Source organism: Anthonomus grandis, chromosome 8 (genome assembly GCF_022605725.1).
Source record: "Anthonomus grandis grandis chromosome 8, icAntGran1.3, whole genome shotgun sequence".
In the NCBI taxonomy this organism is placed as follows: domain Eukaryota; kingdom Metazoa; phylum Arthropoda; class Insecta; order Coleoptera; family Curculionidae; genus Anthonomus; species Anthonomus grandis.
In genome coordinates, this window is record NC_065553.1 from 9,593,322 (window position 1) to 9,609,395 (window position 16,074).

Sequence of the window (16,074 nt, forward strand, 5' to 3'; positions counted from 1 at the left end):
CATTGGCAAGAACCTTAGATGCACTGAACACACAAATATCGTAATTTGATTTGTATCTAAGTTAAAAAAAAATCCAATTTTGAATTAAAAGTATAAAATCCGATACGCGATTCACCGTACGCTGATTATTAATTAACTCAATTCTGCTAATTAATTCATCCTATATAATAATCTTTATTAAATGATCTTCAAATATCAGACATCGAGGTGATCTAGAAGAAAATTGTATAGTAAATTAGAATGCAATGTGTGCGTGAGTTTTTTAAATATATTCTTTTAAATATATTTATTCTGGATAAACCATAAGTACTTTATCCTCCATGGTCTTCATTTTTTCGTACTTTGATAAAGCCATACTTTACTATGAAAGTTACAAAAATTTCACTGTTTCCCAAAAATCTAAAATTCGATCTTATTACATTTTAATTAATTATAATTCAAATACATATCACGTATACCCTTTGAATTAAGCAACTTCTTCGCGACATGTACATACATACCTACAATATAATCGATTTCACCAAATCGTTCTATAAGGATATGCAAAACGTAACATATTATCACCACCACTTTTACCAAGTATAAAACCGATTTTTTTTTGACGAAATGTATCAGTCGCTATCACCTTTTTACACGTCGACATTTTTTTAAGATCTCTAATTTAAAATGGCTTTCCTAAAAGTAAGTACGCCATTTAATAAATATTTTACAAATTGCAACCACATACATTTTTTCAGATTGTTGCATTTGCTTTACTTTCAACCATCTACACCACCCGGGCCAGTGTCATAGCTCCACTACCAGCAGTACATGCAGTCCCAGCGATCCGTTACACCAGAGTCGCTCCACCAAGTGTACTACCCTTCTCAGCTCAAGTCAGTACATTCACGAGAAATCTCCATGTGTTAAATGCTCCTTATGCCGCCGGTGTCCTTCCTGGTGCTCCCGCTATTATCCAAAGAGCCCTTCCTATCGCTCCTGCTCATATTCATCCTGGTCACATCCATTCTGCTCCAGTTTATCCAACTGCCTTTGGTGCCTCTTTGGCTCCTAGGGTACTGCCAGCTCCAAGTGTCCTGACAGCACCAGTCGCTGGATATCCGTTGCACGCCCATGGTGTCGTTGCGCCTGTAGGGAGGTCTGTACATGCTGTTGCTCCCGGTGTACCCTTTGTAGAGCCAGGGTTTGCACATGCCTCATTGTTAGGATAAAGCGTTTTAGTGATATTTAGGTTTTTGTAAATATTGTTCAAATTGTATGTTTCGCAAATGTGTGTATGTTATAGTGATGAGTTGACTGATGCATAGGATGTATAAGAATAATTAAAACATATATTTTATAAAATATTTGTTTTTTCTTCTTTAATAAATCAACTACGAATAAAACATATGACACGTCCTTAAATTAGAAGTTAAAGGTAACAAGGACAAAAGATTGTTTAAGTAAATTCTAAGGTGATTAGAATTAAAATATATTCATTGATTATTAATGCTACTTAATGGTGAATTCATTTAATTAATCAGGGGCGTAGAGGCTTTAAGTATTCATGTCTTGAGTGTTTACATCTGACACTCAATTTCTATTTCAGATTTCTATAAGTGTTAGGGATGCAAATATAATGAGACTAACAAATGCAGCAAAGTTGGTGTAAAAACGTTTAATCTGAGGTAGATAATTTTTTTCATATAGTCATTAAAGGCAGTATACTCTCGCCAATAATGGAAGGTATATATTCAAAATGTGTGTAGTGCATTGGATTTCAAGTCTACAATTTAGAAACCTTTCTGGATTATTTTTTTAATTTTCATAAACAGCTCGGGTAGCTACTTGGTTATTTCCTCACAGAATCAACTGGAAAACGCTAAAACAACTTGACATTATTAAAATTTTGTTAGTAAATTTATAAATAAATAACAACTGCACATCGTCTGACAGAGTGTTTGTATAGTGTAGCGATTGTACGCGTATATTTACCTTATCAAATAAATTTTATATATTATATATGATAAATATTAATAACACTTCAAATTTCAAAATGCCGTAAAATTTAAGCCTTGGCGGCACAAACTCCAAAAAAAGACTTAAAGAAACAAAGCGCATTACCCTAAACTCCCAAAAAAACTTCAGAATTTACAACTCAACCATATCCAAGTAGCCGATGAGATGCGCAAACGAAAGAGTGAAAAAGTCAATGTGCAACAGAGGCAGAAAACGATAAACTTAAGACAAAAATGTAAATTCACATCTTTTTATTGAGTAAACACTCTTTCTCTACTCTCGGCATATTTTATCCGTGAAATTTACGAATTTGCCTAACTTTTAAGGATCCCTCAAACTAATGCGCAAATTTCGCAGCGGAATCATAACGTAATATTCGCAGTGAAATCCGCAACGGAATCCATAGAGAACCTCACATCAAAACGAATTTAGTTAATTACGAATCGTATCATATATGTCATACTTTCATTATCAAAAAGACATATATAGATACACAAAAAATGTATACATCTTCAGATGAAGAAGAAGTCCTTGTGTTACTTGCACTGAAAAAAGGGTAATTTAAGGTAAAATTCAGATCATTATCTAAAAATAAGCGTGTGTTTTATTGTGCATCCGATTTAGGAAAAAAAGAAAATGGGTTCACGATATTAATAAAGAAAGACTTCTGCATGACGAATATCATACATTGATGGCACAATTACGAAAATACGAGAATCGATGTTATATCTATTTTAGAATGACTATAGATTGTTTCCATACATTTTTACATCTTATAGAAAATGATATCCGAAAAGCAGATACAATTTACTGAGAGGCTATTTCGCCCGAAGAACAATTAGCCATAACACTAAGGTAGGTAATAAAAACATCAAATATTTCAAAAGCAGTTAAAAAAATATGCCTACCTGTACATATTTTATTATTTAGTAAAGGCTATTTATTTCTATGCTAATGGATTTAATGAGTTAAAGTAGCTAGAAGCTGATAATTCTTCTGCACCTGTTTAGTATCTGATGGCATCATCATGAGCTTGGTTGGTTAGTGTAATATAGCTGTTTTCCGAATCTGGTTTGTAGTATTGAGAGCCTTGTGATTGATCGAAGAATGCAGTATCGTTTGGAGTCATTGGAGAATAAAGAGATATCAGTGACTTACTTTGAACTACCTGTACTTGCTGGTCTAGGTTGATAGCTATTTGAAAAAATTTCTTCCGACTGAAGCAACTCCTGTTCCATGATGATTTGCGCAATTTTCAATTTCAATTTTGTCTCAATTTGTCTCCGAGGAGAGAAACTTTTTATGGTACAGGCGCGAGCCAAAAAAACTTGATCAATTCTATCATTCGCCGGGCCCCTTGTTTAATTTCAAAACATGTTATCATATCTTTCACAGAAGTTGACTGCTCAGAATTGCGCTTTCTGTTTGCCTTGGGTATAACAACTGGAGTTTTAGGCACAGGTGTAAGAGTAGAAGCAATACTCGAAGTAGGTGCAGGTAATACCAATGATTGAACCTGAATAATGTTCATATTTGGTTTTTGAAAAAAATGCCAGATTGTATTTCTTGTAACTCTTGACTCTTACTAATTTGTTCTGATTCGGAAATTTCACTTATTTCTACGCTCTTAGCTGACTCCATATTTATCAATGCTGTGGATTCTGGTGAATGGATGCCGCTAACATTACGTATAGTTTTTTATATCCATTTTTCACTATTAGTTGCCACTTGTCCTATTTTAGATCTATTGCCCGTATAATATATTTAGCATAAGTATTGCGCCGATACCTCCATTTTACTGCTGGGGACACATTTTATACAACAGGCCATTGTTTTATAGTTGGTTTTTCTACCGTGTGCGGCATAGTTAAGTGTGTGAAGCTTTATGCCAAAATTTGCAACCTATATATTTACCAGAACCCGCTAGAGACTCAAGAAAAAAGAAAAAATCTCAAGAAGGTTTTAGATTTACTTTTGCGGCTACTTGGATATGGTTAAGTTGTAATTCTGAAAGGAGTAGTAGGTCAACACAACCGGTAATGGTAAAGACTGCAAGTTAGCCGATTTATAAATCAATTATTCGCTGATAAAAATAGTTAGGGACTAAGAGTACCAATAATCTAAATAGTCATGAAAAGGTGAAAAGATGTTTTAATAGTGAATTTTGTAGTATCATATAGTTCTAATGTAGGAGCTTCTGTTTTAAGAAAAGGAAATCTAGGAAAATATCAAAAAATTCAAAATATTGACTTTAAGACATAAGAAAGCAGCAAGGAAAAAATAGGTGATATTCTTAACTTCCTAACTTAAAACTTAATTTGGTTCCAGTTAATTCCAGAATTGGTACTCTATATTCCGCATAATATTTAACAAAGAAGACATCTCTACTTTAAGTACAATGCTACCAAAAAACCTTGATAAATCTTTGAAAAGATTTAAATGTTTTTGATTGAGTTGATCAGAATAATTTTGCTCCTAAAAACCAGAGTCCAACCAAATTTGTGGTAAATATGGCGAAAATATATAAAAAAGCTATGCATTAAGTTAAGTAATATGGACTTAAGTTAACCTTGCTTTTAAAATAAAGCAGAAATTATTTCTATTTGTGGTACCGCCACTGGTCATATTTCAAATATTACCACTCTAAATGCATTGGTGCATATAGCACACCTTTAAGTAAAAATAAACTTTTAAACCTCCATATAAACCGTAAAAAACATTTGCCTAAATAAAAATGTTTTAAATTTATTTCCAATTACTGAAAGGCCAATTTAGATGATTTTGAAATATTTTATTGGTGGGAATATTTCGTGATTAATATAAATTATCGGAATAGTGAGGTATATGGTATCAGTTGATCAATTAGCAGTATTAACATTATTTTATTATCTGTTTTCACAGTATTTGTCAAAATGTTCAAACTTCGTATGGTAAGTATTAATAATTTTCACCCTTTAATTTAGTTTATTAATTTTGTTATCTTCAATTTTTAGTAGGTAATGTTAAACGAGACTGACTACTAGTTTATGGTATTTTAAAATGGTTTTTATTTTCTAAATCATATTGTGCTCTATTCTCTTTTTCTATTCATTCTCTTTAAAACAATATAATTTTTCTTTTAGTTCGTGTTTGTCATGCTCGTAGCCATGGTCGCTGTAAACGTCATGGAAACTGAAGCCTCACCATCACCAGACCATAAGGCCGAATCTTACCAAAACCAAAACTTAAAGGCATATCACCCAACCAAGGTGGAAATCAAAATTCATCATGAGGAACATCATAAACACCATGGAGATGGCGGTGATGATTGAAACGTTTCTGCTAATTAATAAAGGACCTTTGTGCCATATTCTTGGGATGAGCAACTAAATTTTTTAACCTTTTTGTTATGATTTTGTTTGATAGTTTTAATAAAGTTTTTGGTTTTGTATTTATACTTTATTTATTTTAATTTATAATGAAATTCTATATAAAGTGTTTTCAGGTTAAAAATAAACGAAAAGAATTAAAATAAGCTGCAATTTTAATAAAGACACCCTGTATATTTATTTAATATCACACACACTTTTAAGCTATTATTAATGGCAGATATCTTTAGCTATGCTACAAGTTGTGAGGTTTTTATGGTAAGCTAGTCTTCTTAGTAGTGCCCATGTTCGTGTCCATGTCCATTTACTGCAATTGCCACTGGTCTTATTTGGGTGCTAACTACTGGTACTTGTGATACCGACTAGAAAAACATTAAAGTTTTACTTTTGAAGCTAGAATATTAAAAATAACATTTACTTGTTGAACAATCGATCCAGGATGGATTATGTCAAATCTGGATTGGGTGCTGAAAGCCGTTGGTACAGATACTGCAGGACCAGATGGTACTGTCACTACTCCTCCACTTGTTACTATAAATTTTTTTCAAAAGTAGTTTCTTGTCATTGTCTTTCTGAATTAATATTTTATTAAAGCATTGAATAATATGATAATGAAGCACAATTTTTGCAAAACCTACTAAAAAATAAGTAAACTTCATCTGTTAGGCACACTGATTTAAAAAAAATTAGCTAATTCTTTGAAGCTTAGCCTACAGTTCGTCAACATTTATAATTTCTCTTCTATCCACCCACATGTACGTATGAATTATGCCTTTAACAAATTAAAATACCCGTTTGGCTATCAATAATTCATATTACTTATAGTACCACTCATTTAATAAATAATATTATGAAACTTTTACCTGAGCCAACTGCTACACCAACACCGCCTCCTCCATTTACACCTCCAAGTCCTACTCCACTTCCTCCACCCAGGGCTCCTCCAATACCACCGCCAATTTCAGCCCCAATGCCAGCCCCAGTTCCTGCGCCTAATCCAACTCCAATACCGCCTCCAAGGGTTCCAAAACCGTTGGTACCGCCTGATACTGCTCCGTAAGAGTAGCTAGTGCCTCCACCATATGCAGATGCGCTGCTTACGGCGGTTCCTGAAGAACCTGCTCCTGAACCGCCTGCTCCTAAATAAAACACACAATTAGTAAATTATAAAAAATGCGGTTTTGATCCCCTACCATTTGCTGCTCCTCCTAGACCTATTACATTGGCTCCCAGAACACCAGCGCCGCCACTAAGACCTGCTCCTCCAAGGCCCCCACCAGAGCTTCCGCCAGAAGATACTGCGATTCCATAGTTACCTAAAGAATTATATGAATTTTGAGTGAATGTGATGAAAATATATACATACCTATATGACTTGCACTAGCAAATGCAATAGTGCTTACTAAACAGATAAAATTCTTCATATTTACTAAATTATGTTGTTTCTTTGGTGAGTACTTACTGTGTGATAAAACAAGTTAGTTCTGTCTCTTATATATATAGTAAGATATGTGCCATTTGATATACAAGTAGTAACCTGACTCGGTAAAATTCTAGGTATATTTTTTTTTGTTATAAGGTCGCCGCGGTAAGTATATATTTCTTTAAAAATGTTAATAGTGGTATTTTTTTAAATATGTATTAATATTATTTCTTTTTTTTGTTTTTTTTTTCAGCTACAATTAATTTAAAGGTAACTATAACTTATAGTATCTTATTTCACCTCAATATTTCTTACATACATTACATTTAATTTTACGTTTTTTTGCTTATCTTCGAAGTTATTATGATAAATATTGCTCCTTTTAAACTATCTATTCTGATCTATTTAAACGTTTAATTTTTTTAATGTTGTCATTTGCCTAGGTATGATTATGATCTAGAAAATCCTAAAGTATTTATGATGAGGCAATCTGCAATCAAGAACGCAAATGTTAAAGTGATCCAAAAGTTGGGACGCAATTCTTGCTTTTCTATTCATAATTTTTTAAACACTGAATATATGGTATAGCAAACGTCTTCAGAACTTCGTTATAGTATTAAAGGGTTTTTTACCCATTCGTTAGGTTTAAGTTAAAACAGTTGAAAATAGTCAACAGTCAAAAAAATAGCCAAAAAAGTCCTAGTAGTTTATTAACTTATACCTACACTACAAAACACGATCACTTACATTACTAGAAATATTTATTTTCACTGTATTTGTTTACAACTATTTGTGCCTGATTTCAATCTTATGCCAGTATTTCGAAGTTCACTGTACTGAACTGACAACTGACTCCTAGCAGTGACGCCGCTTCTTATATACTCGGTTGACCATTCCGGAAGATTCGCTGACCTTCGAGATATTGTGTTACTGTCGGTGTGCCATTTGTCTTCGGAATTTTTACAGAAACTTTTTCCATCTTTTGCCTTGCTGTAGTTTGGGGTGCTTTGGGCCACCACAGCAGACCTCCATACGTAAAGGTTGGTAGCACTGCCCTTGAGGTTATTTCAGGTTATCATCATGGGTTGTAACAATCAGGGTAACATAAGAATAATTTCCCAATGCTTGATTGTTTATCGCAAATATTCGTTTGAGCTTAACTTAGAACGCAGAGTTACCTCTCCTCTAAGAGTTTAACTTCTTCTAACACAGGAATTTCCTCATCTAGAGGATCTAAAAGTCAACCAACTTTCGCTATTGTTAAATGGTACTATTGTGGATTTAGGATGACTGATGTCCTTTTTTTCTGTGTCCATCACAAAGCCGGCTGCAGTCGGTCTCTTACTGTTGTACTTAACTTGCTTTTGGCTTTCATAACAAAGTTATCCGCATATTATATGTATAATGCTGTGTTCGGGTTCCTTTCGTTTTAAGAGTTCAACACCTTGTTCCAGTTAGTTATTTCCCAGAATCTTCTCTATCTTGGATACTAGTGTATGTAGCGCTCACTCTGTTAAATTTCTTTCAATTTCTCAGGTGTCTTGAAAGCAAATGACTATTTAGTCCAAACTAAATGGTCTAAAAGATTTTGCCTTGCATTTTAGTCAGCTTATTTATTAGAGTTTGTGGTCCTTGTTGCATCATTGCTGGAACGATACCGTAAGGGACAGCAGATTTGTCAAATGTGCTTTTTATCTATTTTATCTTCACAGCGAGAATCTTGTACACTCTGGGGTACTTTTTGGATTCTCACGGTACTTTCTCCAAAAAGCCCCTTTCGCCTTTTGAATATTGTACTCTGTCAAGAGTGTTCTATATGTGTGCCATCTACCAGCATTTTACCTCAATGATCATCTCGTCAATCATCTGGATAAGTTCAATCTTGCAATGTCTTGTTTTTAAGCCGCTAGTTCTACTGTATCGAAAGCCTTTTTAAAGTCAACAAATATCAATTCTACATATATTATATCCTCCTATCTTTATTGCTTCTATGATGACAGTGTCATTCCCTGGAGCTCTATTATTTTACAATTTTTTCAAAGCCATATTGATGCCATCCAGAGAGATCTTCGAAATATTATCGAAGCCCTAATTTTAAACCCTTATTCGCAGATATTCCTCTGGATTTAGATTTAATTGTTTAGTGTGTAAAATGATTTGACAATTTGTAACAAATTCTCTATTCGACGTGATATAAATAAATAAATAAACCTGTAATATGCAACAACAAAATATTACATAAAAGGTAATATTCACATAATGTGTTCTTTCATGCTACCCGAAAAATACAGTATTATTGGGCAGTTTCAATACTATACTAGTAAATGCTCAACTCATTTCTTAAAATAAAAACAATTAAGGTATATATGAATCTAACAGAAGAGCCTTGTATTGAGCATGCCCTTATTGAGTTGTATACTTCAGAGTTTAACAAAAACCCTGATAGGCAAATGAGTTTTGAAAACCATTAGTTCTATGCAGTGGTATTTGAAATTTTAACATGTGTCTTTGCTTGTGACTGTAAATCTTGTCTTGCTGTGAAATGATCATGTAAATTCTATAAACAAACTGATCAAAATGTAAAGCTGCTCTCCGTCCATGTTTTAGTATTTTATTTTGAACATATATTGGTGGTGTGGGGTCAAATTTTCGCATGTTAAAGACAAATCTAATAGAGGCATTTTGAGCTAACTGAGATTTGTTCTTTTTCCGAGAGTGAAATCATTGTGAAAAAGAACATTGCAGTAATCTAGCTGTGACTAAACAAGAGCCCCCATAAGCATTAATTTGATATTTTTGGGCAAATTATATTTAAATTGATACAAACTTTTAAGTAAAGCATACATGCAATTTTTTATTGACATGTACGTAGAAGTTTAGGACCTCATCAAAAATGACTCCAAGATTTTTTGAAAATGCTGAATAAGGAAGAACACTGTTATTTATATGCAAAGTAGCAAAACTATCTTGAAGAAATTGTTTTTTAATTGTATTAGAATCTATGAGTAAGTATGTGCTTTTGTTAGTATTCAAAATCATCCCATGCTGTTTTGACCATTTAAATATTAAGTTCTCGTTAATTTGCTGCATACATTGACATGCATTATGAGGACGAAAGCCGGATAACAGCTATGTCATCTGCATAAAGATTTACAGAACAAAACAGAATCTGCTCTGCAAGATCCCTAGAGTAGATACTAAATAATAAGGGCTCGGGATACTACCCTGGGGAATTCCATAACCAGTAATAACAGGTTCAGATCTTGCTCCATCAAGTTCTACAATCTATGTCTTCAGTTGAAGAGAACTTTAGAACCATTTGCAAACACCCACTGAAAAACCGAAGAAGTTCATTTTGAGCCAACAGCATCTCATGATTTCTGAAATCTAACAGTACCAGGCAAGAAATACAAGAGGAGCTCATATTGGTTGATATCTCGGAAGCTACTTTGGTCAGGGCTGTAGCTGTTCCATGATTTTTTTCAAACCAGACTTTACTGAAAGTTTAATTTCATGTATATTTATAAATTCAAGCAACATATCCAACATTAATAATTCAAAAATTTTGGCAAAAATTGGTAAAAGGGAAATTGGTTTTAGCTCTGAAGGCTTGTGATATTACCATCCTTGTTCTTGAGTTTGACAATTTCTCTTTTCTCACTTATTAGTTTGCATCTCATTACTTTCATCCGTCATTGAAAGCTCCTGTTATTGCTTGCACTATTGCATCGTTTAAGATGTTTATTTTGGAGTATTTTACTAAGGAGATCTTCTTATTGCCGTTTATTTCTGTGTCCATATCTTCGTTCGTTCTATTTTAATCATTTTGGGTTGTTAGTAGCTAGTGTTTACTTCGATAATTGTTCTTACCGTTCGATGGTCGCTTGATTTTGCAAATCTTTTGTCACATCTTTAAGAGTATGTCTTTTATCAGTTATAAAAAAGTCTATCTCTAGTTCTTTGTCCTTTTGTCTGTGCTCTTCGCCTGGTCCATCTGCGCTTATATAAATATCAAAGATATTTGACAATCTCAATAGCGAATAATTAAAGACATTATGAATTTTCAAGCACCTAAATACCAAAATTTAAAAAAACACAATTTTCTTTTAAATAAATGTTTTATTAACTATAATAAATTAATTAACAGTAATTGCTCATCTATTTACGAAAGGGTCTTTGCATTAAATTTTCGATGTCAGTCTCCGTGGGTTTTTGTTTAGTGAAGAGCTAATCCTCCATAACCGCCAAGACCGGAAAGACCTAATCCTCCGTAGCCACCCAGACCTATAATTAAACATTTGCAAAATTTTTAAGAAAAACTAGTTATATTTGGAAATATTGTATAATGACGTTCTTAGGGTGCAAAAGTAAATGAGAAAAAACTCTTACCATGTACTCCAATAACGCCGACAGGGGCAGCAATTTTAGTGACAATTGGGGCAGCAATAGGCGCAGCAATAGCTTTGGTTACTACGGGAGTTGGATGAAGAGAGATCAAGTTGCTATTTTGATATGAGGTAGCTCCAGCCTATGAATAAACTTATAACTTATTATTCACAATTTTACAGCCCTAATTAGAAACCAATGAAGAAAATAACAAAATGATGAAGTGTAGAATGTTATGTAGATTGATAAACTTACTTTTACGGCAATTGTGGGAGCAGCTATAACTTTATGCCCCACAGCAATACCTCCCAATCCATATCCTCCAAGGCCTCCAAGACTTGCGTAACCGCCATAACCTCCAAGTCCTTCGTCCAATGATATAACTCCAGCAGAGGCAAAAGCGATAAGAGTAGCGATAACACACTAAGTAAATAATTGAAAAATATGTTTCTAATGAATATTGATAACTTACCAACTTAAACATGTTGATTTTGTTTTGTTAAATTTTCAAATTACTTATGAAAGAAACAGATAAACTTTTCGGAATGATTTTCTCACCCCAGTGTAAACGTTTTATAGTAATGCATCCTAAAAAATTGCAACCCCACCCATAGGCGGGTTATTTATTATTATTTAAAGTAGTTGTTCTATACGTTAATTATGTCAAAAAAATCATAAATGTGGAACAAGGGCCTCCAGATTAAAATCCACTCATTCATACATAACCCGTTGTGTTTCAAGAGCTACAATACCGGCATCGAACAATTTTTTTGCTGATTTCTTGACGTGAATAGGCGGCGGTGTTATATACTTTTACAGAGTCGAACTTAGAAAAATAAGAACATTGCAGAGGTTACTTTAGACTTCGTGGATGTTCTTTCTTTTTAATAAAAGAGAATTATTTGAGCTATAATGAAACCACAATTAAAATTACGAATCATATTTAAATGGGTCTCAAAGAAAAATAAAAACCTGTTAGTTAACTGGGTATTTAATAAACAGGGATATTAAGTAATTAATTAATTATAGTGTTTTACAAATGTTTATTATGAAAAAATATCACGTCAATATATTACAAAATTTTTTCTATTCTGTTAAAATGAAAAAACATAGACTGTTTTAAAAACTTAATTAAAATTGCTTCACTAAGAAAATAGCGTATTAAAATTTAATTATCAAATTGGACAAAAAACGTCCCCTTGAACTCACCTCTTACTTTTTATTATAACTCTTTGGATTGTAAAAAAAATTCTGATAATTTTTCCATGCAAATCAAATTTCAAAATATTATGACTTTTCTATGAATTAATATTTATACTTTACCGATATAAATTCACGCATCACATGCATTTTAATATTTTAAAGTAAGAATAATATCATTCAGATTGAAATGGTTCTAAAAAGTAATAAAATAATTACTTTAAAAATAACAGTGAATAACTTATCATTTCTATTATTAATTTATATTATTTTTCTAAGATTTTTAAATTACTAGTTTATAATATTTTCTCAATCAGCATTTTTTTTCAAATTCTATTACATGTTTGGTTTAAATTGGTTATTGTAGGCTTCATAAATCTTTGATATAAATTGAAAATTAAAAGTAAAAATTAATTTAGTATAATTTTGTAATTACCAGGACAATTTTTCCTTGAATAATATTATGGTAATGCCTCTTGAGTAATGATACATTCTTAAGTTTATAAAAAGTGGATTTTTCATAAAACATAATTTAAATTAATCTATAATATAATTTCTGCATTTTAAATTATTGCCCAATAAGGGATCAATTTTTTTTGTATTCTTCAAATTACATTATTATTAGTATATTCTTTCTTATATTAATTTTGAATTCATTGATTGAATTTATTTATTAATATTAAAATTTTTAGGACTTTTTAAGACTTATTTGAGATAAGAATGCTTTAATATTTCTAGACATAATATAGCTTCATTTAACTCGATTTTGAATTTGTTGCTCCTTATTTACTTAACTCTTAATATTTTAACTTATTAATATCAATTTAAGATTAGCAATCATAAGATTAATTATATATTTTATATTTATTAATATATTATGATAATTTAATTTTAATTTTAATCAATTTTATTAACATATCGAACAAGCATAAAAAATTAAACTATTGGGGTTTTTTAGACAAATTAAGTACAATCCTGTCCTGTAGATCTTATAGAGATTTATCTGCTTAGCCATATGATTTAATGCAAATGAAAAATTAAAATTGAAAAGCGAATCTAGTTTTATGATTGCCAATCTAAACCAGAAAAATGCTACTAATAGGTTTAGCGAGGTAGCTGCCTTGTTTTTGTTTTTTTTTACAGTTTAAATTAATTTTACTCTTAATTAAAATATTAATTTAAATTGGGTTTTACCTTAAATCATATTTTGCCAAAATAAATATTTTAAAAATGATACATATCTACAAGTAGAAACGACAGCATTATCAGGCCTAAAATCAAAAATATTATTTTAAATAGAATAAAGGAATAATATATGCTGTGAGACCGTGACTGTGTGCTTTCTTTCTTTTCGTTTGGATGTTAGTTTCTTTGAGAAGAATGAATGAGATTTTTTTATTTAACAAAATTAATGTTTTTTAAATATATAACTGTATATTTATCAATGATTTCAGTATATTAATACTATTTTTACTTTTCAATTTACTGAATAAATAACTCCTCAAATGCTGCATCTACTATTATTTTAAAAGTTATGAAATCTTATAGCACCTATTTAATAACGTCTAAAAATTTTCTTAAAGTTATGCTGTCAAAGTTATATATCATTTCTAACATAATTTGATAGTGTTTTAAGCACATTTTTTACATATAAATTAAACCATTCAAACAGGCCTTACAATGCTTGTAAAAATAAAATAGGAATATTTCCTTTACACAATAATTTAATTACACTAAAAATTGTTCATCAGCATTAATTACATTAAAATAATATAGGGTTTGATTATGGTAGTCAACTTTGTTTCTATAAAATATCGCTAAAAAAATAAAATGAAGCATTATAATGCATGATTTTAGTTTTAATGTATCGAAAATATATTTATAAAGCATCGTGCTCCATTTATTTTATATTAATTTTCTTTATATTTTTTTTGTTTTTTAATTAAGTATTTATCTGTATCTCTGATAATTTAGGTATAATTGATTATTTGTGATATCATTTTCTCATTATATATGTTGCTATCGAAATAACGTAAGTAGGATATTGTTTTAAAAAAATTTAAAGAAAAATAATTTAAGTCCTAATAATTTTTACAAGATCTTAACATTTATGTCGAATAAATTGCTTTGCACACAGTTTTTAAACCTCTTTCAACCTATGGATGCCTATAGATCCCAATGAGAATTTTTGTTCCGAATTACCTAAATAGCCGTGTCCCAAAGTTGAGTAAATTTGGACACAGAGCTTTTTCTTTAATTTTTTTTTAAAATATAGTTTTCGGAGAAAAACATTTTTTTAATTAAAATATTTCTAGTGAAAAGAATCAATGCCATCAGGACCCAAGAAAAATCATTCTATGGAACGGGACCAAATTTGAACGAAAGAATTAGACAATGGGTACTAGGAATGGTGAATATTTTGAACACGTATTAAAATTCCAAATAAAAATAGTACACTAAATTTCACTTTCATCCGTCTAATAGACTCTGAGATATTCCAATAAATATTAAAAAAAAAACAATAGTTTAAACAGCCTGTAGACAGAAAACCAATTAAATTTTGCTATTTTAAGCTTAATCGTTTTATTTTGATGTTATATGCATGCTAGGTTCACTTAATTACGAGACACCCTTTATATCTGGGTTGTTCCTCGAATATACAGGTTGGGGAATCGATCATTATGCATAGAGAGGTGCTTAAAGGCGAAATATGGCAACGCGCATGCACGCGTTTCGTGCGTTCTGCTACTCGCAGGTTATGTCGTTGTTTTTCAGTACGACATAACTCGGAATGGGTAGGTCTATTTTTTACAATATATTTGAAAACTTATCCTATTGTATTGTCGAATTGCCTTCATAATACTCTTTTGGAAGAATTATAAGTAGTCCTAATAAGTTGACAAAAAAATAATAGCACTTTAAAATTCAACAGTGAGCATGCAGTTACACAGCAAAATGAGGCGTGGCTATATAATTATTTCTAATCTGTAAAAAATAAAAATAACAAAACCCCATATCTATTCTATATCAAGACATCGATGAGAGAAAGCGCTGTTGCCATTACTTCGGACAATGGTACTCTTTAATTCTCCAACCTGTATACGACATATTTAAGATTTAAAATTAGAATATATTAATTTAATATTCATAAGCAAAAATTGCAAGAAATTGCTAATAAATCAAATTTTATACAGTAAGTACAGTAAGCTATAGTCTATTTCAAATAAGTAGAGAGTAATCAAACCTCATTAAGTATGCAAAAGGAGTACAGGGTGACCCTCCAATAACGCATATGACTTCCATAATTTGAATTGCGAAATTAATTCTTTTTACGGAGTGTAGGTAGTGCCACTCGGATTTGTCCTCAGTTTGGATCAGTTTATTAACATTTTCTATTGTTATCTATCAGATAAACACTGAGAATTGTACAATAAGGCATGCAGATTGGGTACTACTAATATAAATTAAATCAAGTAACATAACTTTATTGAAACGTTAAAAAAATAATAATTCATAATATGGTTTTAATAATTTAAAAAAAATTTCAGTCATCTGATTTAAATAAAAAATGATTTATTAATTTAAATACACCATGAAGTTTACATTACATTCTCGATTTATTCATTAACTGGGTACTAGGTTCACCTACGCCCTTAAATGACTACAAAAATTTTGGAAATTAACATTTACTCTCTACCT

At 31.3% G+C, this 16,074-nt stretch overlaps 3 protein-coding genes and 1 long non-coding RNA gene across 4 annotated transcripts; 2 read left to right on the plus strand and 2 right to left on the minus strand.

The window, feature by feature from the left end:
* Nucleotides 1-523: 523 nt before the first annotated feature.
* LOC126739492 (uncharacterized) lies at nucleotides 524-1,344 on the plus strand. Its single transcript, XM_050445193.1, has 2 exons — nucleotides 524-681; nucleotides 738-1,344. Exons 1-2 carry the CDS (start codon nucleotides 667-669, stop codon nucleotides 1,209-1,211), a joined length of 489 nt encoding a protein of 162 aa, XP_050301150.1. The 5' UTR covers nucleotides 524-666; the 3' UTR covers nucleotides 1,212-1,344.
* Nucleotides 1,345-4,715: 3,371 nt separating this feature from the next.
* Nucleotides 4,716-5,429, plus strand: LOC126739846 (uncharacterized). Its single transcript, XR_007661711.1, has 2 exons — nucleotides 4,716-4,928; nucleotides 5,121-5,429. It is a non-coding gene; the product is annotated as an uncharacterized LOC126739846 (long non-coding RNA).
* Nucleotides 5,430-5,503: 74 nt separating this feature from the next.
* Nucleotides 5,504-6,860, minus strand: LOC126739845 (uncharacterized). Its single transcript, XM_050445662.1, has 5 exons — nucleotides 6,733-6,860; nucleotides 6,560-6,682; nucleotides 6,230-6,505; nucleotides 5,785-5,897; nucleotides 5,504-5,728 (listed from the first exon to the last, which is right to left on the minus strand). Exons 1-5 carry the CDS (start codon nucleotides 6,788-6,790, stop codon nucleotides 5,639-5,641), a joined length of 660 nt encoding a protein of 219 aa, XP_050301619.1. The 5' UTR covers nucleotides 6,791-6,860; the 3' UTR covers nucleotides 5,504-5,638.
* A 4,028-nt stretch (nucleotides 6,861-10,888) lies between these two features.
* LOC126739567 (cuticle protein 65-like) lies at nucleotides 10,889-11,803 on the minus strand. Its single transcript, XM_050445322.1, has 4 exons — nucleotides 11,648-11,803; nucleotides 11,431-11,598; nucleotides 11,179-11,317; nucleotides 10,889-11,073 (listed from the first exon to the last, which is right to left on the minus strand). Exons 1-4 carry the CDS (start codon nucleotides 11,657-11,659, stop codon nucleotides 11,006-11,008), a joined length of 387 nt encoding a protein of 128 aa, XP_050301279.1. The 5' UTR covers nucleotides 11,660-11,803; the 3' UTR covers nucleotides 10,889-11,005.
* Nucleotides 11,804-16,074: the final 4,271 nt, after the last annotated feature.